Source organism: Panthera tigris, chromosome B1 (genome assembly GCF_018350195.1).
Source record: "Panthera tigris isolate Pti1 chromosome B1, P.tigris_Pti1_mat1.1, whole genome shotgun sequence".
Taxonomy (NCBI): domain Eukaryota; kingdom Metazoa; phylum Chordata; class Mammalia; order Carnivora; family Felidae; genus Panthera; species Panthera tigris.
The window spans coordinates 43,721,607-43,744,015 of record NC_056663.1 but is presented as its reverse complement, the minus strand read 5'-3'; the positions used below and the strand labels follow the sequence as shown (position 1 = coordinate 43,744,015).

General features: G+C 37.5%; 1 protein-coding gene across 2 annotated transcripts in view; it reads left to right on the top strand.

The window, feature by feature from the left end:
• The window catches only part of ADAM9 (ADAM metallopeptidase domain 9), a 149,984-nt gene that overhangs the window by 2,707 nt on the left and 124,868 nt on the right, over positions 1-22,409 (top strand). For both annotated transcript variants that reach the window (XM_042983416.1, XM_042983417.1), the window contains exons 2-3: positions 7,478-7,575; positions 10,850-10,908. In XM_042983416.1, the coding sequence (XP_042839350.1) occupies positions 7,478-7,575; positions 10,850-10,908 (157 nt within the window). The remainder of the gene's footprint in view (positions 1-7,477; positions 7,576-10,849; positions 10,909-22,409) is intronic.

The window sequence follows — 22,409 nt, the reverse complement described above, 5'->3', positions numbered from 1 at the left end:
AGCTAAACAGGCTTTGGTAGGATCATTTGTAACGTGTCAATGAGGAAATGCAGTATAAATTCCAAAGGGCTGACACTTACAGTAAACTTAAAAAAAAAACAAAACTGAGGCTGACAAAGGTAACTTTGTATCATTGTGAAAAAATAACAAAGGGAACTGGGTGTGAAACCTTTTCTGATTTTCTCTTTTAAGGTAGTAGTTATGATGCAGACCCTAGAATTTTTTTTTTTTTTTTTTTTTTTTTTAAGACTAGCATTCTAAAGACGTTGAGTTTTAAAGCTTACTCATGGTGAATCACTATAAAACGAACTATGTAGTAAGAGCTTAAGTCCATACTCATTTCGTTTTTGGGTGCCAGCAAATTATTTGAATTTGATATCTTTGTGTTTTTGCTGTATCGGAGAATGCAGTCTTCTAAATTTAAAGATAGTCTGATTTTCCAACTTTAAGTAAAAAATAAAACTCTTATAATTAAAATATATACAAAACAAGTTGCCGGGTTCAAAATAGTTTTCAAAAAGAATTTTGAATTTTATCTTACCAAAGTTGGCTTTATATCTGCTTTTTGTTAAAAATCCTGGTTTATTAGAAAATTTCCCCAAATATGCAAGCCCTAAGTAATTGAAAGCTTTTTCTTGGAATATGCACAAGCACTGCTACATGACATAACTATAGCCTCATGGTATTTTTCTCCCCCTTTGATACGTAGTATATCTCAGAATTTTGGAGTTATGCCATAGAGTCAGTGCTATAGGACTGCCTCATAAATAAATCTAATTGTATGGTCTTGTTTGTATATTGAGAGATTATTCTAGTTTCTTTTACATTTTGTGGCATTGTTATTTTAGTCTAGTCATTTTTCTGAAGTGATCCTGCATGAGATACTGCTTGAATCAGACCTTTTAAGAGCGAGTTAGGAAACCTGAGAATTTCACTTAATTTGGTCAGGTTTAAAAATTTTTTTAAACATTTATTTATTATTGAGAGACAGAAAGACACAGAGCATGAGCCGGGGAGTGGTAGAGAGAGGGGGAGACACAGAATGCGAAGCAGGTTCCAGGCTCTGAGCTGTCAGCACAGAGCCCGATGCGGGGCTCGAACCCACGAACCTCGAGGTCATGACCTGAGCCGATGTCAGACGTTTAACCAACTGAGGCACCCAGGTGCCCCAATTTGGTTAGTTTTTAAATCTGCAGTTGTTTTTGTATTTGTTTATATTTATCTTAAGGATTAGAGTATTTTAGTTTATAAGTAAGCGATGCCACTGCCAGACATTTGTCATACTGTAGGACAAAATCCACTCCCAAATAAGGGAAATGCCTTTTTCCCATTGACACATTTCTCTTTTAATGAGGTTTTTACTCATTTTAGGAGGTTTCCCCCCTTTCCTTTTTGTAGCTCCTTAAAACCCTCGTGCAAGTAGACCCCTGGAGAGCCTGTTCCATTGGCTTCATTGACACATTGGAATCCTGTTGTGAATAGAAGCTCTGATCCCAGCTACCTGAGAGAGTGGCTAAGCAGTGTACAGTACAACCATTCAATGAAATATAAGCATTGCCCACATGAAAAGATGCTCAACGTCACTCCTCATCAGGGAAATACCAATCAAAACCACACTCAGATACCACCCCACACCGGTAGAGTGGCTAAAATGAACAAATCAGGAGACTATAGATGCTGGAGAGGATGTGGAAAAACGGGAACCCTCTTGCACTGTTGGTGGGAATGCAAATTGGTGCAGCCGCTCTGGAAAACAGTGTGGAGGTTCCTCAAAAAATTAAAAATAGATCTACCCTATGACCCAGCAATAGCACTGCTAGGAATTTACCCAAGGGATACAGGAGTGCTGATGCCTAGGGGCACTTGTACCCCAATGTTAATAGCAGCACTTTCAACAATAGCCAAATTATGGAAAGAGCCTAAATGTCCATCAACGGATGAATGGATAAAGAAATTGTGGTTTATATACATAATGGAGTACTACGTGGCAATGAGAAAGAATGAAATATGGCCCTTTGTAGCAACATGGATGGAACTGGAGAGTGTGATGCTAAGTGAAATAAGCCATACAGAGAAAGACAGATACCATATGTTTTCCCTCTTATGTGGATCCTGAGAAACTTAACAGAAGACCATGGGGGAGGGGAAGGAAAAAAAAAGTTAGGGAGGGAGGCAAACCATAAGAGACTCTTAAAAACTGAGAACAATCTGAGGGTTGATGGGGGTGGGAGGGAGAGGAGGGTGGGTGATGGGTATTCAGGAGGGCACCTATTGGGAGGAGCACTGGGTGTTGTATGGAAACCAATTTGACAATAAATTTCATATATAAAAAAAAAGAAATATAGCATTGCCCCTAAAATGACAAATATGTGGACCATGTGGATTTCTAGAAAATTGATATAAAAGATGTTAATCTTGAAAATAAAGCATAATTCAGGTTGTAGATGGTAATTAACAATTAGGAAGTCTATGTATGTATAGATATAAAGGTAAAAAGTCGTTTACTCAACCCTGTACCAGGGTAGGAAACATATGATCAATAAGATTATCATCCTTACTAGATATATCATCCTTTGTCTCAAAAAACTTAAATTCCTTGCTAGAGGAACTTAAGTTCTTGAGGGCATTAAATCTTATAAGTGGTTGGTGGTTTTCCCAAAGGGGCATTTTTTTTTTTTTTTAAGATTTTTTTTTTTAAGTTTATTTATTTTGAGAGAGAGAGAGAGTGAGTGAGCAGGAGGGGCAGAAAGAGAAGGGGAGAGAGAATACCAAGCAGGCTGTGCACAGTCAGCACAGAGCCCATTGCGGGGCTGGAACTTACAAACCATGAGATCATGACCTGAGCCAAAACCAAGAGTTGCACAGTTAACCGACTGAGCCACCCAGGTGCCCCTGTTTATTTTTAAATGTGAAGACAAGTAAATGTGGAAAGAAATTACAACACTCAAAAAATGTAAAAAGGTAGGACATAGCAGTGGCAATTATAATTTTTAAAATATAGTTATTAATATATGATATATATCATATATATGTACACACTTGGGATTGACCTTTTGAATGAGATGGAAATATGTGGCTCAAAATAACAGCGTTTTATGGATCTAATTACAATAATTTCTCTTCAAGAAATAATTTGGGCAACAGAATTATTTTGTTTGTACTATATGTGGCACTTGGGTTTATCTTCTACAGTGAAAATACTTAAAGGTGGCTGTTTGTTTATATAATAGGCAGGAAGGAAAGGAGAAAAGCCCATGTTTGTTTGCTTTGCAATTAAGTACAATTCTTTTAACTTGTTGCCCTCTACTACAGTTACTATTATGAAACATAGACTTTCTCCAAAACAGAGTTCATAGAAAGATCTAAGGAGTTAGAGGAAGAAAAGTGCAACTAACATCCTTTCTTTTCTTTCACTAAGTTTAAGACTCTTTAAGTTTCATGTTTCAGCTCTTATTTTTGTCTCTAGCCCATGTTTCCCGGTAATGTGGTTTTTGACAGTGTGCTTATTTGTCAAATTCTAAAATAACAAATTTGTATTCTCCATCTAGTTGATTGTATTGAGGTTTGTATTTTCATTGTGAACTATATCTTTATACCAGTGATTTTCAACTGGGGGCAGTTTTGCCCACAGAAAGCATGTGGGGGATATTTTTAGCTGTCACACTGTTGGTTCTTCTGGCATCTGGTGGGTAGAGGCCATGAATGCTACTAAACATCCTACATTGCACAAGGCAGCCCCCCATAGCAGTGAATTTTCTGGTCCCAAATGTCAGCAGTGATGAGGTTGAAGCTTTATACAAATAATGTGCATATACTTACTTTATAGTAACATGGGGAACATATTGTTTTGGCATATTGGCAACCCTGAGAAGGTTGCTTCTATTTGGAATTAAAAAAAAAAAAAAAAAAGAGAGAAAGGAATTTGGGAAAAAATATGTGCAATTTCTTATGATGTTCTGGAACTCCTTATGGGACTCAGAAAGATCCTTGGATTTTAAAACCAAGAAGTCAGTATTGGAATAATGGCTCCACATACAGAAGTTTTTTTTGGTTGCTAAAATTTTGAAAGTCTTATTAAAAATAAAGGATAATTGTGGTGCTGTTTTTTTTGTTTTTTTTCCTATCAAGAATTATATTTTAAAATGAAAAGGACAGAAAGAATGTTACTTTCCTATACTGGATGGTTATTCTTTGCTAACAGTCTTGGTAGAAGATCATAGTTTCAGACCTGGCCTGAAGCTAGCTGTATGACATTTTAAAGTCATTTAACCTGTTTGAAATTGAAAGCTCTTTAAATTATCTGCCTGCCCATTTGTAGTTCTGAGATGTTTCTTTTTCTCTGTTATGTTTCTTCTGAGTTGTAATGAGAAAACTTCAGTTGCATATTGTTTAGCTTCTAGTTTAACAGTTGCCTGAGCCTCTTAGCATATGTATTCTTGCCTATAACGATTTACTTTCAAAAGGTTTTATTTTGAAATCATTCTAGAGTCAGAGGGAAGTTGCAAATAAATGTACACAATGATTTACTTTTTGTCACACAGAGCTTCTAATTTATTTTACTCACTAAAATAATTTTATTCCTGCCGACTGTTCGTGCCACTGAAACTTGCAGAAAGACTCAGAACCCTCTCAGAGCACCAATGGCAATAACCCATTTCTCTAGTCCAGCTTGCAGGTGGCTGCATGTGATCAGGAAGTCAAAAGCCACAAGCTTGTAACAAGCTCCAGGACCCAATTTACAGCCTGTGTGCTCCTGTAAACACCAGGCCAGTTAGAGCCAAGTGGACCTAGCTCTGACCTGTCACTGACTTTTCTCCTCAATGTAATGCTAAAAATTTAACTTAACATGCAAATGAAACATACCACGTATGAAGTATGGTCTGTCTGGACCTGTGGGCCCAACTTTCTGTATTTTCCTGCCCCTATGTGCTAAGATGTCACCTCTTTCCTGCCTCAGCCCCTTTAAAAACTTTCCCTGGACATTTTTCAGGGAGCTAGCCCAAGGATACTTTGCCTTGTGTTCCCTGCCTTTTGCTCCTGCAGAAGCCCCTGATAAAAGCCTTGCTTGAAACTCCTGTTCGGCCTCTTGTCAATTTCTTTCTTCTTCTTTTTTTAAATGTTTATTTATTTATTTTAAGAGAGAGTGAGAGGGGCAGAGAGAGAAGGAGAGAGAGAATCCCAAGCAGGCTCCATGCTGTCAACACAGAGTCCGATATGAGGCTCCATTCCATGAACTGTGAGATCTTGACCTGAGCCGAAACCAAGAGTCAGATTGAGCCACCCAGGCTCCCCGCCTCCCCCCTTGTCAGTTTCTGTTGGCTAGAGAGCACAAGGGTCTGGTTCTGTTAACAATACCACTTCTAGAGTGACTGACTGTCCTAGTAGTTGAACAGATTAACATGATCCAGAGTGAAATTATTAAGGATAATATTGAAACTTGTATTTTGAGGAATTAAAAAAAAACCCCAGAAGTCATTGAAAGGTTTATTCTGGGTGAGGAAGTAGTCCTGTACCTCAATTAACGTGGATGGGATTAAGGATGTTTCTAGCTAGTGATTTGAAGCCGGCATGTATTAAGGCCATGGGTTTCTTTTGTCATGGTTCCCAATTAATAACTCCAAATATCTGAATGATATTTTATCATAGTATGTTATAAATATGCCTTGGATAAGCTCATGGTTGCTTTTGTGAGTATTGGAATCCATTTCTGGTGTTTTTATGTAATGGCTTGAATCCACATTTAGATAGTATATCATATTATAAAGACATAAGGTGTTTAAAGATGGGTAAAGAGTTTGAAAACTGTTAGTATTATATGTATTGTATTGGATAGAATACAATTTGTTTTTCTGTTGTATCTTTTAAAATCTCAAACTAGACAAGGTTATAGACATTTGTATATACAGTGTTATCTTGGAGAAAGCTATAAATACTTCATTTTCATTTGTATTTGAGAAATCTGAGGGACATAAACAATTAATGGGTAAATGAACACACAGGTTGGATTCAAGGAAGAGAGTGGGAGTAGGGAGACCAGGTAAGAAGGAATTGTAGTCTTCTTTCTAAGGTGTGGGGTTAGTAAGGCTGATGAAAAGGAAGGAGCTTTGGGAGATGCTAGATAATTAGTACTTTATTTTTTTTTATTAAAAAAAAATTTTTTTTTTAACGTTTATTTATTTTTGAGACAGAGAGAGACAGAACATGAACAGGGGAGGGGCAGAGAGAGAGGGAGACACAGAATCTGAAACAGGCTCCAGGCTCTGAGCTGTCAGCACAGAGCCTGATGCAGGGCTCGAACTCACGAACCATGAGATCATGACCTGAGCCGAAGTCAGACCCTTAACCAACTGAGTCACCCAGGTGCCCCTATAAGGCTCTTTAAATTATAAGGCTCTTTCACCCTTCCACCCCCCCTTTTTGGGCATTTGTTGAAGAAATTCCACTTAATGAAATTGTTTCATACATTGATCTACTGAGTGAAGAATGTGACTATTCTTGCATTAGTCTTCCTGTTTGTATATGCTAGACTGAAGCCTCCTCATACTGGATGTGGTTTAGGTACATATGAACATACAGAGACAAGGAATTTTCATCCATGGTCCTTAGGTGTAACCATCTACTTCATTAAATTCACTGAAAAAAATTGACATGCCATCAGATATTATGTTGGATGTATTGAGAGACTTTGTTTCAGACTCCAGTAAGAGAAGTCTTCTAAGGAATTTGGGAAATTTTGGTTATACTCAATTTTTGCTCAAGTGATGACTTTAGAACCCAACCTCCACTTAGATATGATTCTACTGTGCAGTAAACTGAACAGGATTGGAATTGGGAGTAAGGCTGCATGATGGTTTTGAGTTCTTCACTGTTAATAAATTTTATCACAAGTTTTAGTTTTTAGGACAGATTTGTGGCAGTAATTTCATTTGAGATAATTGCTGCATTGTTAAGTGTGTATTTATTAGAGTTAATCCATCAGACATTGAAAGCAACTTTTCCCTCTAATTGTCCTGGTCTGTTTCATAGGTATTCCAATACTGTCTCGGGATTTCATTTGTGTTGGATGAAGGTGGAAAATGGGAGATGAGTGAGTGGGCTAGGCTCCAGATGCTTTCCTTCTATTTTCCCACCAAAGCACTTTTTTTTTTCTTGTGTCTATACCTTAAGATTTCTTTTAAGAAAAAGAGTTAATAGCAAACAATTGTTTGAAAATTATTGCTGTGTATGCACTGTGAAGACTTACATCATTTTTTAGGGAATATATTTTTCCCCTTCATACTTATCAGGTATATTGCTATTTTTTGTATAAAATTATATGGTGTATATATACACACATACACACACAGGTATATATGTGAAGGTCACGTGATTTTTTTTGTGATTTGGACATAAAGCTTTTGATTTCCATTACATTTTGGTACCATTTAATTTTTCAGGTTCATTTGTTATATAATATTTGTTTTTCCCTTTTCTGTAGGTTTTCAACAGACCTCACATCTCTCTTCTTATGAAATTATAACTCCTTGGAGATTAACTAGAGAACGAAGAGAAGCCCCTAGGCCCTTTTCAGAACAGGCAAGTTATCTCTTAAGAAATATGTATGTGTTAAAATTTTTTTTTTAAAGATAGGTGTGTTATTTTCAGTAGGTATTGGTTCAGTGAGTAGTGTTGGCCAGTGATTAGTGTACCACCATACATATAGCACTGATATCTGTTGGCCATTACTCTACTTAAAGTGATATATTGATCCTTAGTAGTTTCTTATTTTTTTTAAGACAAATGGTCAACTTGAAACATAACAGAATGAAATAGTCAGTTAAATAAAATTCTATGACCAGTTTAGGATGCTGATTATATAGATTTTTTAAAAGTGTTTTTTAATTTATTTTTGAGAGAGAGAGAGCGTGAGCAGGGAGGGGCAAAGAGAGAGGGGGACAGAGGATCCCAAGTGGGTTCCGTGCTGACAGCATGGGGCTCAAACTCATGAACTAAGATCATGACCTGAGCTGAAGTCGGACACTCAACCGACTGAGCCCCCAGGCGCCCCTGATTATACAGATTTGTAACCCTTTTCTCGCTGGTGATGGTTACAGTGGTCTTTTCATAATAATAAGAATGAACCTCTCTTAGTTTGTGATAGGAAGAATACTTCGTACTGTATCTTCACAGGCTCTGGAGAATAGTAGTATGTTACATGTATATATTTCATAAATGGGAATGTTTACTCAAAAGTGTTTTATCTCCATATCAGAAGAAACATTACTGTGCTGTGAACGCTGTAACCCAATGCACAAAAATTATTTTTTATACTATTTTCTCCTACTGTAAAGTTCAGAAAAAATGTTTGGATTTCAACTGATTTCTCCAATTCTTCAACTTTATAGAAGCATAATTTAACTGTACTGTAATTTAACAGTAATAGATAAGGAGGGTTAGAGTTTTGTTAATTATATCTGAATTGCTGATATATTCATAAAAAGAGGGTAGCTCGAACATTGTGTAGGGGCTGGACCTCGTAAAAAGAACACTGGAGTTGAGAGTCAGGAGCTTTTTGGTTTAGTAACCTCCAGGTACTACCACTAGGGTAGATCATTCAACCCCATTTCTTCTCTATAAGTAAGGAATAAATAACCCTACAATTTAGAATTCTTCCTTGTTTCTGTTTTGAGCTGGACATACTGCCATTGGATTATGTTTTGACTTAGAATAGAATTAATGTATACTTGCTTCATTATTTGTCTCCTCTTCTTCACTCTTTAGCACAGTGACTATGCACACAGATACTTGTGATCATAATAAATGTCATTCATGTGCCTGGATAAATATTTGGAGAAGTAGAAGTGCTGTTTGGGCACTAGGGTTATGGCAGTGAACGAAACAGACAAAATCCATGTTCTTATGGAGCTTCCATTTTAGTGGGGTTGGGGGAGGAGACAAAAAACAAAGAACTAAGGTAGATTGATGTAGATTACTTAAGGTGGTAATGCGTGCTCTTGAGAAAATTATAGCAGCAGGGTGGATAACGAGTGCTGGGTGAGGGTAAGGGTGGGGTAAGAGGGTTTGTACTTTTTAAGCCTGGAAAAGCCTTACTGAGAAAGTGACCCTTGAGTAAAGCAGGGGAATGAGCAATCCAGGCAGATATTTGGGGAAGGAATATAGCATTATGAAACAATCCTCAGACTCTTCAGAATTTTTCTCAGATGACATGATGGTGGTGATTTTATATCATATGACTGACCAAGAGCAGAGAGGATAGAACAGCACATGCCAAAGCTATGACAATGGAAGGAGCTTAGTATTTTTTTGTTGTTCTCTCTCTCTTTCTTTCTTTTTTCTTTCTTTCTTTCTTTCTTTTTTTCTTTCTTTTTTTCTTTCTTTATCTCTTTCTTTCTTTCTTTCTTTCTTTCATTTTATTTTTAGTTTTCATCCTTTTCTTATTGAAGTATAATTAACATACAGTTTTATATTAGTGCCAGGTATACAGTATTATGATCCAACAATTTTATACATTACTCAGTGCTTGCCATGTTAAGTGTAGTGACCATCTGTCACCAAACAATGTTATTACCATTTTACTGACTATTTTTTCTATGCTGTACTTTTCATTTCCATTGTCTTTTTTGTCACCAGAAGTTTGTAACTAGGTGCTTGGTATTTTTGATGCCTAAGTTGAGATCGAAGTAGATCACAGGCTCGCATTCAGATGTGGAAGCAGAGTGCCAGATTCTGTAACTTGGTCTAGGCCTTAGAATTGAGATGTTGATGAGCCCTAGAAGAGGGGATCATGCTATTTCTTGGCAAAATGTTAACTTAGAGTCCAGAGACAGTGAGGAAAATAAGAGAACACTTCTAATAATATTATTTGTTAAGTCCCTCCATGACTTCCTGTTTTGTTAAAAGAGTTAAGGCAAAGTGGAATCTCATGCTTCTAGCGGTCACATTAAATGCTTCCCACTAATGAAGTGGTGAGTTGCTGGGGAAGTTGTTTCAGAGTTGTTTGAGGTAGAGAAGAGGATCCCATGAACTTCAGGATGTGTAAGTGCAAGTTGTCTTATCTTAGTTCATTGGCTCTGGGATGCTGTCCATTGTAAGGCACACTATTGTTTAATATACCACTAATTAAGAAAGAAACAGAGTCCTACCAGTTTGACTGTTCTGCCTTTGTATGATGCATCCTGAATTCAGGAGATGTTCATTTGAGGGGAAAAATGTGCGATTTAGGATTGATGAAATGTGGTAAGCTGTGTGAAGATACAAAATCATAAAAGCGTACGAATGTCAGCTTTTGGATAATTAGAACTAGAGATAATCTCTTGAAACTAAGAAATTCATTTCACTTAAACAAAAGGAAGAATTACTTTATACTGTAGGTAATACTTGGACAGACTTAATAGAAATAATCCCTGAAGTTACAGCTGAATTATAAATGAATTTAAGAAGAGTTTAGATGGATATGCAGATGATTTCCCACAATAAGTTATTAAAGGAAGGTAGGGGTGATCAGTGTGTGTGTGTGAGAGAGAGAGAGAGAGAGAGAGAGAGAGAGAGAATCCCAAGCACACTTCTGCTGCCAGCGCAGAGCCTGATGAGGGGCTCAATCCCAGAAACTGCGAGATCATGGCCTGAGCCAAAACGAAGAGTTGGATGCTTAACCAACTGAGCCACCTAGGTGCCCCAGTCAGAGTATATTTTTATTAAGAACAGTTATAAAGTTCTATAAAACAATTTCAGTCAGTGCTAAATTATTTTAATTCAGGATAATTTCCAGTATCTTATAAATACCTGTTTTTGAAAAGTAATTTATAAGATGGTGTTTTATTGTTTTTTTTCTCCTTCTCTGTGCATTTAGGTATCTTATATTATTCAAGCTGAAGGAAAAGAGCATATTATTCACTTGGAAAAGAACAAGTAAGAAATTTAATTTACTTTGGCTTTTTAGTAATTTGTTTAAAAATATTATATATTTTTAAGAAAGTATATTTTAAGTAGTATATTTAAATAGTATATTTAGTTAGATATTGTTTAGTAGATGGATAAAAAGGTGAGGATAACAAGAGTAGCAGTGTGGAAAAAGCCATACTATTTGGTGTTTCCATTGACATTAGGGCAAGGGAAAATAAATTTACAGAAAGCTGTATTTCAGAAGAAAAGTTTTTAATTGTGATAGGCCCAAGGAACAATTGAGCAGAGGTAAAGAAGTCTTTAATAGTTAGTATCAGTCTGCTAGTGCTGCCATAACAAAATACCACAGACTTAAAAAAAGGAAGTTTATTTTCTCACAGTTATGGAGACCAGAAGTCCAAGATCAAGGTGCTATATGGGCTGGTGTCTGGCGAGGACTCTCCCCTTGAGTTACAGATGGCCATCTTCTCACTCTGTGTTCACTTACATGGCCTCCTTGGTGTGGGGGGTGAAGGGTGGGGAAGGAGCAAGCTCTCTTGTGTCTCTTCTAATAGGGACACTAATGTTGTCAGCTCAGGACCTTACCCTTTATGACCTTATTTAACTATGATTACTTCCTTTGTGCCCCATTTCCAAATACAACCACACTGATGGTGAGGGTTTCAAAATATGAATGTTTCTATGGTGTGGGGGAGGGACACAAACGTGTAGAAGACAATAGTAGTCTCTCATCTACCCCCCTTTTAAAAAAAATTTTTTTTTAACATTTATTTATTATTGAGAGAGAGAGACAGAGCACGAGTGGGGGAGGGGCAGAGAGCGAGGGACACACAGAATCTGAAGCTGATTCCAGGCTCCGAGCTGTCAGCACAGAGCCTCGCGGGGTTCGAACTCACAAACCGTGAGATCATGACCTGAGCTGAAAGTTGGATGCCCAACCGATAGAGCCACCCAGGCGCCCCTCATCTCCCCCCTTTTTTAAAAAAAAAATTATTTATTTTTGACAGAGAATGTGCAAGCGGGGGAGGGGCAGAGAGAGGGGGACAAAGGATCCAAAGCGGGCTCTGTGCTGACAGGCTGACAGTAGCAAGCCCAATGTGGGGCTCAAACTCACAAACCTCGAGATCATGACCTGAGCTGAAGTCAGACACTCAACCAACTGAGCCACCCAGGTGTTCCTCACATCCCCATTTTAATCCCTTCTCTGCATTTTGGCATGTTCTCTCCTAATCTCACCTTGATAACCTGTGTTCTTTGGCTGTCTTTTTGAAATGCCAAGTTTTTAAGCATGCTGAGTCACCCAACTTTCCTATGGCCTGTCTTCTCCCATCTTTCCCTTTTCTTACGCAGCAAAACTTCTAATATCTTTAGTGAGAGATTCTAGAAAAAAAAAAGCCACACGATAGACCCATTTACAATGAGGTATGAATGAAGGGATGCTAAGTGTTTCTGTCTAAGGAAGTGCTGCTCAAAGCCTAGTCCTGGAACCTCTCCACAGCCGCTGAGAGTTTGTCAGAGTTGCCAGTTCACAGGCCTAACTCTAGAATGAACCAGAATTTTGGGAGGTGTCATAGCAATCTGTGTTTTAACAGGATTTCCTGATTTTTTTTTGCATCCTCAAGTTTGAGTAAGACTTTTTATCTAGAAGAGGATGTTCACCCAAAGGGTTTGAGTCTCCTTGGCAGAATTTCAGGCAATGTGACAGATATTTTCAGACAGACTTTCTGAAGTCTTCTACTGTATTTGATGGATGTTAACATTTATTGAACACTTTTTGTGTGTGTGTGTGTGTGTGTTCCAGGCACTGTATTAGGTACTTTTAGGTATTTATTTATTTAATTCTCACAAAACTCCTGAAGGATCCTGCTTGACTCCAATGTAGTGATGTTACTATGTAAAAAAAAAAAAAACAAAAACTAATAGATCTAAATATTTTCTTCTCATCCTTCCTGTAGATGTAAATCAATTAAAATTATGTCAATAAAATAATACAGTTGACCCTGGATCAACATGGGTTTGAACTGATGGGTCAACTTATATATATAATAAATGTATGTACAATACTATAGATGTATTTTTTCTTCCTTATGATTTTCTTAACATTTTTTGGCTTACTTTATTGTAACAATACAGTATATAATACATACAATGTGTAAAATATGTGTTAATTGACTGCTTATGTTATCAGTAAGCCTTCCAGTCAGTGATGGCTATCAGTAGTTAAGTTTTTGGGGAGTCAAAAATTATGTGTTGATTTTTGACTGTGTGGGGTGTCAGTGCCCTGAACTCCTGTGTTGTTTAAGGATCCACTGTAGTTCCTTATTTTTTACATAGGTTTCATCTTACAAAACATTTTCACAACCTTGATCTCATTTATCATATTGTTAATAACAACTTAATTCTTGAGCAGTATTTGTTGTCCTCATTTTATGCATAAGAATACTAAGGTTCAGTAAGGTTACTGCCTTGCTCAGTATCACAGTTTGTAATGGTTCAAGCTGGGGCACAAATCCGGGTCATTTGACTGGAAGTCTGGTGATCCAAATATATGTGCTATGTATACTCTACATTACTATGCTTCTTGATTTGGTGGCAAATGGTACTTTTCCAGGCATTTGTTTGAGTGTCTTTGAAAGGTGGTTATCAAAGCTATGATCACTAATGAAAAAAAGTTAGGGTAGATAGCCTAGAATAAAATGGCTCAGATACATTCTCTGTAATAATGGAGACGTTATGACATTCAATAAAAGAGTGACTATATTGTAGCAAATGCTTATTTTTTCCTTCCATTGCTTCTAAGAACAGTGGTCTTAACTCTTTTTGGGTCTCCCTTGAGAATTTGGTAAAAGCCATTGAACCCTTCTTGTGGAGGAGGGTACATAGTCACTTATATGGAGTATTTGGCAGGAACTGGGGGTTGTGGGAAAGAAGAGATCACATCTTTCTCTGCCTGTGAGGAGCAAATTTAAAAATTAAATACAAGGGTAAGTTAAATGAGAGGTTACATGTCACTTTTATTATTGATAAGGGCTGGGTTGGAGGATTTAGCTTAGAATGAAAGCCCAATGGACCTACTAATCCTGAACCTTAGTATTAGGCAGATTTAGTTATTTATGTGAATGCCACATAGTGGCAAGTTTGCTTCTGGAGAAGCATAGTAGAATTCTCTCTCACTGGGTAGGCAGTGACTTCCAAAGAGGAAGATAGGCAGAGCAAAGCAAACTATCTTTCGGATTCACCACTAGAGGGAGACGTGTGTGTGTGTGTGTGTGTGTGTGTGTGTGTGTGTGTGTGTGCGCGCGCGCGCGCGCGCGCGCGCGCGCGCGCGTGCTTGTTGGGGAGAGAGAAGGGGAGACAATGCAGTGATGAACGAATCAAAAGGACTGAAGACTCCACAGGCTACTCCCAAGTTTATTCAAGTTGGCTTTAATAAAGGTAAATGATACAGTGCATCAGGACAGAGAAAGTGCAGAGAATCAAGGGGTTTGAAAACTTTATGCATAGCCCCTCAGGGTCCTTTCTCAGTTGCACAGATGTGCTTTGTCTTCAGTTTAACAAACCTCTGAGATAGTGTGTAGCATCTATTTTCATGGGAGCCCAGGCACAGGTTTACACAAGGGATCTTTTATACTACTCTGGTCATGTAGCCCAAATCAGGCTCTGTAGCTCATTACTCTGCATGCAAACCATCAATCTCTCCATCTCTAAACAGTACAGGGAAGCTGGTCCCGGCTGCCTCCAGGGGGAGTTTAGAACGTTAAATGGCGTATTCTAAATCACCAGCTAGCACATTGCCTCCCTGACTTGTCCATAATCCCTGGAGATAAGCGTAGAGCTGCTCCAGTTCTGCTGCACATGACAGATTCTTTGCTTGACCAAACTTCAGTCAGGCTGCTGACCTTCTTTCTAGGTGTATCAGTGCACTTTCTTGTAAAATCCAGTTTTGGCAAGAACCCTGCTAAGTCAGTTTGACAAGAACTACCACCCCCCTTGCCCTTGATCACTGTGGACATGTAACCAGGTTCCTCATCCTTTACCATCCCCAGGTGAGGTCTGATCACCCTGGCTTGTCTTAAGCAAGAATCTCTTAGGTTGTGTTAGCTAGAACCCCCCTGACCCCTGAAGTTTCCTCTTAGTAGTTTTCTATCCATTGACCCCTCTACCCTGCCCCTTGGCTATAAATTCCCACTTGTCCATGCTGTATTTGGAGTTAATTCTTATCTCTTTCCTCCATTGTGAAATCCCATTGCAGTGGTCCTTACACTCAGTGCAATGGACTTGAATAAAGTCTGCCTTACTGATGTGGTTTGAAATGGGGTTTGGGAGCCAAAGGCTGAGAAAGAATTCTTGAGATTTTTTTGGTGCAAAAAGATGTTTTCATTATAGCACAAGAACAGGACCTGTGGGCAGAAAGAGCTGCGTTATAAGTGTGAGGAGTGACTGATTATATAAGATTTTGTATGTTCTGGAGGGGATGGTAATTTTAGCATCCCAGGAAATTGAGTCTATCGGTTTCTGAAAGTCTGGCTATTGATAAGATTGCTTTTTTCTTGTAAATCATTAAGACAGTTGCAAACTGATACGGATTTATGTTCTGCATGACTGTGATCTCTATCAGTTGGCCATTTGTTTTTCCCCTTCCTCTGTTCTTGGGCAGCCAGGAGCGCCTGAGGAATGTCACACATATCCACATGGTGGGGGGTTACAGGGTGTTAGCTTATGCTTTGCCCTCAGCTTGCCTTCTGCTCTCTCATCATTACCATCTTTAACAGCGTCATTGAGGGGCACCTGGGTGGCTCAATTGGCTAAGCATTCGACTCTTGGTTTCGGCTCAGGTCATGATCTGGTGATTAGTGAGTTTGAGTCCTGCATTGGGCTCCATACTGACAGCAAGGAGTCTGCTTGGGATTCTCTGTCTCCTCTCTCTGCCCCTCCTCCACTTATGCAAGAGTGCACACATGTGCGTGCTTACTCTCTCTTTCAAAATTAAACTTTTTAAAAAAAGTGTCATTGATATTTTTTTTTCTTTGGCAGTCATGGTCCCATGACTTAGGTAGGGTCAGATTCATCATTGGACCCTCAGACCTCTCACCTAGGGCCCTAAGTATGTACCTATCTTTGAAGCCTTTGTCTTTATTACTGGCTGATTGATTGGGGATCCATAGGTGAATCTGACTCTTGAACTATTGCTTCAGACAAATGTCTGTTGAAGCTGGTAAGGACAGATTTTGATTTTTAAGATTTGGTTATACTCTCTGAAGCTGGGTTAAAGTCACAAGTTTTTTTGCAAGGTACCTGCTGGGCTGGAGGTCTTCCTGGCTCCTTGTTCTGAGTGGGGAGTGGGGATTATTCCCTGACTTCCTGGGCTGGAAGACTCTTCTTCCTTACTCTCTGTGAGGTCTCTCTCTTCTCTTCTGTTGCATCCCACTTCTCCCAGGGGAATTTCTCGGTCAACTGAAACCCTTTTCTCAAACTCCTGATGACTTTCTGCTGGGCCTACTTCCTTTCTTGTTGGCATGATTTTGCTGAGGATAATTTGGAACTTCGTTGGCCATTTTGGGAAACTTGAGATCTCCCCAGATTGACTCCCAATACCTCTCCCTTCCCACTGCTGCTGCTCCTCCTTCCTCCTTTTACCACCTTCAGTCTTCTGCCCTAGTTCCTTTGACTCCTTTGAGATGTTCCTATTCAAGCCCCTATGTTCTCCATCCCTCTGTCCACCCTTGCTGCCTTTCCCGTCCCACTTCAGCCCTTCGGCTTTCTACAGCCACTGGAATTGTAGGCACCCTGGCCTCCACTGGGGCCTCTTAAGGGAGTCAGGTACCCCTGAGAGCGACTACCTAAGGCTCAGAAGAGAAAAAAAAGACTCTTTGGAAATAGAGCTGGATGATTTGCCCCATGCATGGGCTGGAAACATCCAGACAGAACTTAGATGTCTTCTAGTCACTCACCTAAAATTTAGCCCATTGCCTTCATATTACATTATCACAACAAAAGAAAATCTTAAAAAGTCTCCACAGTTATTGGTAGGCAGGTAACCTTAACTTGGTCCATTTGCCAGAAACACAGTTTGGATGAAAAAACAAAGTGGGGATAAACCAGTGAGATTGTATTACTGTTGTACTGACTCAGAGCTGAAATTTTGAAATGGAAGCTATAGGATCTCTATTTGTATCTGTCTATATATGTTTATATATGTATAACATATATATATGTCATACATATATATGTTTATATATGTATGACATATATATATGTCATACATATATATGTTTATATATGTATGACATATATATATGTCATACATATATATGTTTATATATGTATGACATATATGTATATTCTAGATGTGTGGTAGTTTTCTACTTCTGGATGGTATTAACAAATTAATTCATAAAATTCCTTAATGGAGTTCTATTCAAATTGGTCTGGAGACAATGAACACTTATATAAATTAAGTTTTCTTAACATTCAGAAGTATAGAAACTAACCTGTCTTTTGTTTTTTGTTTTTTGTTTTTTAAGTTCACATGATCTGGGATGATCTTTGGTAAATAAAGCTAGCTTTAAAATTATTGCTAAACTTATTGATAAACTCTGACTACTTCAGAGTTGTCAGAGTTGCAGATACAAAGTTTTTTTCTATCTCTGTTTACTAGTCAGACAAATTTGTGTCTACTAGATGTTTAAGATTATAAACTATAAATCCAACCTAAAAACAAAATGTATAATAAAAAGGAATTGCTTGGTGCACATCAAACACAGCAGTTAGAAAAGAAAGAAGAATCATGAATAACTTTTTAGATTCTTTAGGATGTTTGCTTCTGTGATTTTTTTTTTACTTACTTCATCGGTCAACAGGAAAAATAACTTAAGATGATGGATGGCTAGCTTTGTTTAGTTAATGTCTTATGAAATTTTCATGGGTAATTCAAGTATAATTATTAAGATCAAGTAAATTAAATAGATATGAATGGAATAAAAGATTATAAATGAACTTTTCATTGATCATTCTGTTTTATGATAGTTCTCCTTAAGAATAGTTTCAAAACCTTTTTCATAACTTTAAACATTAAAGCTATACTAAGTTAAAGATGGATATTTATTGACCATCTAGATCATTTCCAAATTAGAGAAATATTGAGACATTAATTGCTGAACATTAATTTTATTTTGCTTTTGGTATCTCATTTTTAATATGGTATAGAAAAGCTGAATATATTTAGGTCTATAAGTAAGTGTGATAAAGTTGTACTATGAAAAAGACATGTCTATAGAAATGATATATTCTTAAACTTGCTATATGATGATAGTATGTTGAGTATGTGATAGTATGTGAGTTTGCAATTGTCTGCTTCCTACTTTTCACTGAAAATTTGGGTTTCAGATGGTTAAAAATATAATCAACATATGTAAATGAAACTACTAGGAATAGTAATAGTAAAGAAAAACTGTATGCAGGGAAAGTAAGATGTATTTTTGGTGAGGAAAGTTATGAAGGACACGTTTTTGTTAAGGGAAGAAGAGAGTAATTTTACTGGAAAGTAGAATGGACTGGTTGTTCCAGAATGAGAAAGAAGAAAAGAGTAGGAGAAAAACTGAATGGATATAAGAAAAAAATTTTGTAAGATTTGTGGAAAAGGAACCTTAGAAAAGGAATCTTTCTTTTTCTGGTCAAAGTTGGCCAAGATTGGATGGATTTATTTGTATTTATTATTAAACAAAATTGTTTTTAATTAAAAAAAATTTGCCTTTGTACTAATAGTACATTGATGTAAAACCATTATTTGATTTTCTCTCAGTGTTAAAACAGCAAAGTTTCTTTTGGTTTGCTCTTAATAAGAAGTTGTAAAAAAAAGTTGATTTTCTTTACCTTTTAAGTAATATGCCTGGGAAAACAAGATTCTGTGTTTTAAAATAATTTCTTGTGCTTCGTATTATGTTATCAGTTCTTTGACTATTGAAGAAAACCAGGTCTTCTTAATTGTAAGAGGCTAAGAAGTTTTACAACCATGTAACTTTCTGTGTTTGCCTTTGATATCTTTTAATTGTGATTTTGGTTAAGTGGATGACTAAGGATTGTTTTACAGTGACTGTGATCTTCTTTAGTCAAGTGACCAAACCTTCTGACATGACAACTTCTCCATGTCAGATTCTAAGTGAAGTCTTTTTGACCTTAGACTAACTTTGAGATTTCCTAGATGACCTTTGGAAAATCTCATGGGCTTTGTCTCTTATAAAAAGAGAGATGTATAACTAATTACGTGTATTTGATATGTTAAATTACATGGGAAGCATTGTCAAATAAGTGATGATAAGCCTTCTTAGGTTACATGTGTGTGGATATGTTACTATTACAGGTTATTTCAGAAATTGTATGATATTCATAGAAATTTATCAATACTGTCATTGTCGAATTATTACCTTAAATTGCTGTATGTCACAGAAATAACGAAATGTCCTTGTCAATAGCATTATAATGAAATCTTGTCAGATCTTTAACTACAATTATTTTAAAATTTATTTGTCATTCACAGACAGTTACTGTGATTCTTCTCTGAAAGCATTTATAATTAGCTACAGGTTAGAATGCTCCTTGATGGCATCACTTAAAAACTTTCAGACCTTGCCATTGGATTGAGTAAGAATGTCAGAACTAATGAAGAAACTGATGGATTCATAAAGACTGCTAACACAAGATTAAGTAGAACAAGACTTAATTACGTGGGCCTGAATGAACTGATGAGGATTATTATAATTTTTTTATGACTTTTTGTTGAAACATTCCTGGTTCTTTAATGTTTTGTTTCCCAAATTTAAGGAAAACTTTTTTTAAATTTCTAAAATTTTTATTTTTTTAATTTAAATCCAAGTAGTTAACACATAATGTAATAATGATTTCAGGAGTAAAATTTAATGATTCATCACCTATATGTAACAGCCAGTGCTCATCCCAACAAGTGTCCTCCTTAATGCCCCTCACCCATTTAGCCTATCCCCCCACCCAACACTCTGCCAGCAACCCTCAGTTTGTTCTCTGTATTTAAGAGTCCCTTGTAGTTTGTCCCCCTCTCTGTTTTTATGTTATTTCTGCTTCCCTTCCCTTAAGCTCATCTGTTTTATTTCTTAAATTCCACATATGAGTGAAATCATATGATATTTGTCTTTCTCTGGCTAATTTCACTTAGCATAATACACTCTAGTTCCATCCATGTGTTACAAATGGCAAGATTTCATTCTTTTTGATTACTGCGTAGTAGTCCATCACGTTTTCTTTATCCATTCATCTGTCAGTGGACATTTGGGCTCTTTCCATAATTTGGCTATTGTCGATAGTGCTGCTGTAAACATTGGGATGCATGTGCCCCTTTGAATCAGCACTCCTTAATCCTTTGGATAAATACCTAGTAGTATAATTACTGGGTTTTAGGAGTCTATTTTTTTTTTTTATTAATTAAGAATTGTTTTTTACATTTTATTCATTTTTGATAGAAAGAGAGAGAGAGAGACAGAGACAGAGGACAAGTGGGGGAGAGGCAGAGAGAGAGAGGGAGACATAGAATCCAAAGCTCCAGGCTCTGAGCTGTCAGCACAGAGCCTGACATGGGGCTTGAACTCACAAACCATGAGATCATGACCTTAGCTGAAGTTGGATGCTTAACTGACTGAGCTACCCAGGCGCCCGTAGGGTAGTTCTATTTTTAATATTTTGAGGAACCTCCATACTGTTTTCCAGAGTGGCTGCACCAGTTTGCATTCCCACCAGCAGCGCAAAAGGGTTCCTCTTGCTCCACATCCTCACCAACATCTGTTGTTGCTTGAGTTGTTCATTTTAGCCATTCTGACAGGTGTGAGGTGGTATCTCATTGTGGTTTTGATTTGTATTTCCCTGATGATGAGTGATGTTGAGCATCTTTTCATGTGTCCATTAGCCATCTGGATGTCTTCTTTGGAAAAGACATGTCTTTTGCCCATTTCTTCCCTGGATTTTTGTTTCTGGGTATTGAGTTTGGTAAGTTCTTTATAGATTTTGGATACTAACCCTTTATCTGATATTTCATTGGCAAATATCTTCTCCTCTTCTGTTGGCTGCCTTTTAGTTTTGCTGACTCTTTCCTTCTCTGTGAATAAGCTTTTTATCTTGATGAGGTCTCAATAGTTCATTTTGCTTTTGTTTCCCTTGCCTCTGGAGACATGTGAGGTAAGAAGCTACTGCAGCCAAGGTCAAAAAGGTTGTTTCCTGTTTTCTTCTCTAGGATTTTGATGGTTTCTTGTCTTACGTTTAGGTCTTTCATCCATTTTGAGTTTATTTTTTGTATATGGTGTAAGAAAGTGGTGCAGGTTCATTTTGTATTTCACTGTCCAGTGTTCCCAACACCGTTTGCTGAAGAGACTGTCTTTTTTCCATTGGATATACTTTCCTGCTTTGTCAAAGATTAGTTAGCCATACATTTGTGGGTCTATTTCTGGGTTCTGTATTGTGTTCCATTGATCTGTGTGTCTGTTCTTATGTCAGTACCATATTGTCTTGATGGTTACAGCTTTGTAATACAGCTTGAAGTCCAGAATTTTGTGATGCATCCACCTTTGGTTTTCTTTTTCAGGATTGCCTTGGCTATTTGGGGTCTTTTCTGGTTCCATACAAATTTTAGGATTGTTTGCTCTGCTAGCTCTGTGAAGAATGCTGGTGTTATTTTGATAGGGATTGCAGGAAACCTTTTTCTTTTTGTATATGGAATTGAACCATTGATCTTTTCTCCCTATCCAAGACCTCCAGAAATTAGAAGTTTTTAGAGAGTATCTTTATTTTCATGGCAGTATGGTTTTTTGTGGAAGTTCAGTGAGAATCTGTGAGGATCCAATTGGAAACCTTAGTTGTATTATCAAGGTTTTTGACTGGAATGTCATATTTGAGAATGATATGCATCAAATCAGGTATGATCAGGCAGCATTAAGGAGCTAAGGTTGACTTTAAGGAGCCAATTTTATACCTTCCCGTCACCCCACACACCTTGGTAAAACCAGCCTGTACCTGGCCTCTTGCAGGGTTTCCTGCCTTACAGCTGAGTAAGGGAGGTCATTTCTGGCAGGTCCAGGAACCTCTGGGTATTTTGAAAACCTTGAGAAGAGAGGAATTCTCCATACCTCTAGGCACTGCAGGCAAAATCTGATGGCTTCTAAGCCCTGAAAGGCTTTTCTTTATTTTTTTATTTTAAAAAAAAAATGTTTATTTTTATTTTATTTATTTGAGAGAGAGAGAGAACGAGAGAACGGCAGAGAGAGAGAGAGAGAGAGAGAGAGAGAGAGAAACGGCAGAGAGAGAGGGAGACAGAGGATCCAAAGTGGGCTCTGTGCTGTCAGCAGAGAGCCCTATGTGGGGCTAGAGCTCAGGAATGTGAGATCTTGGCCTCAGCAGAAGTCAGACGTTTAACTGACTGAGCTGCTCAGATGCCCCATCCTGGGAGGCTTTTAGAAGTCCAATCTGAGATTCCTTATGAAATGTTCCAG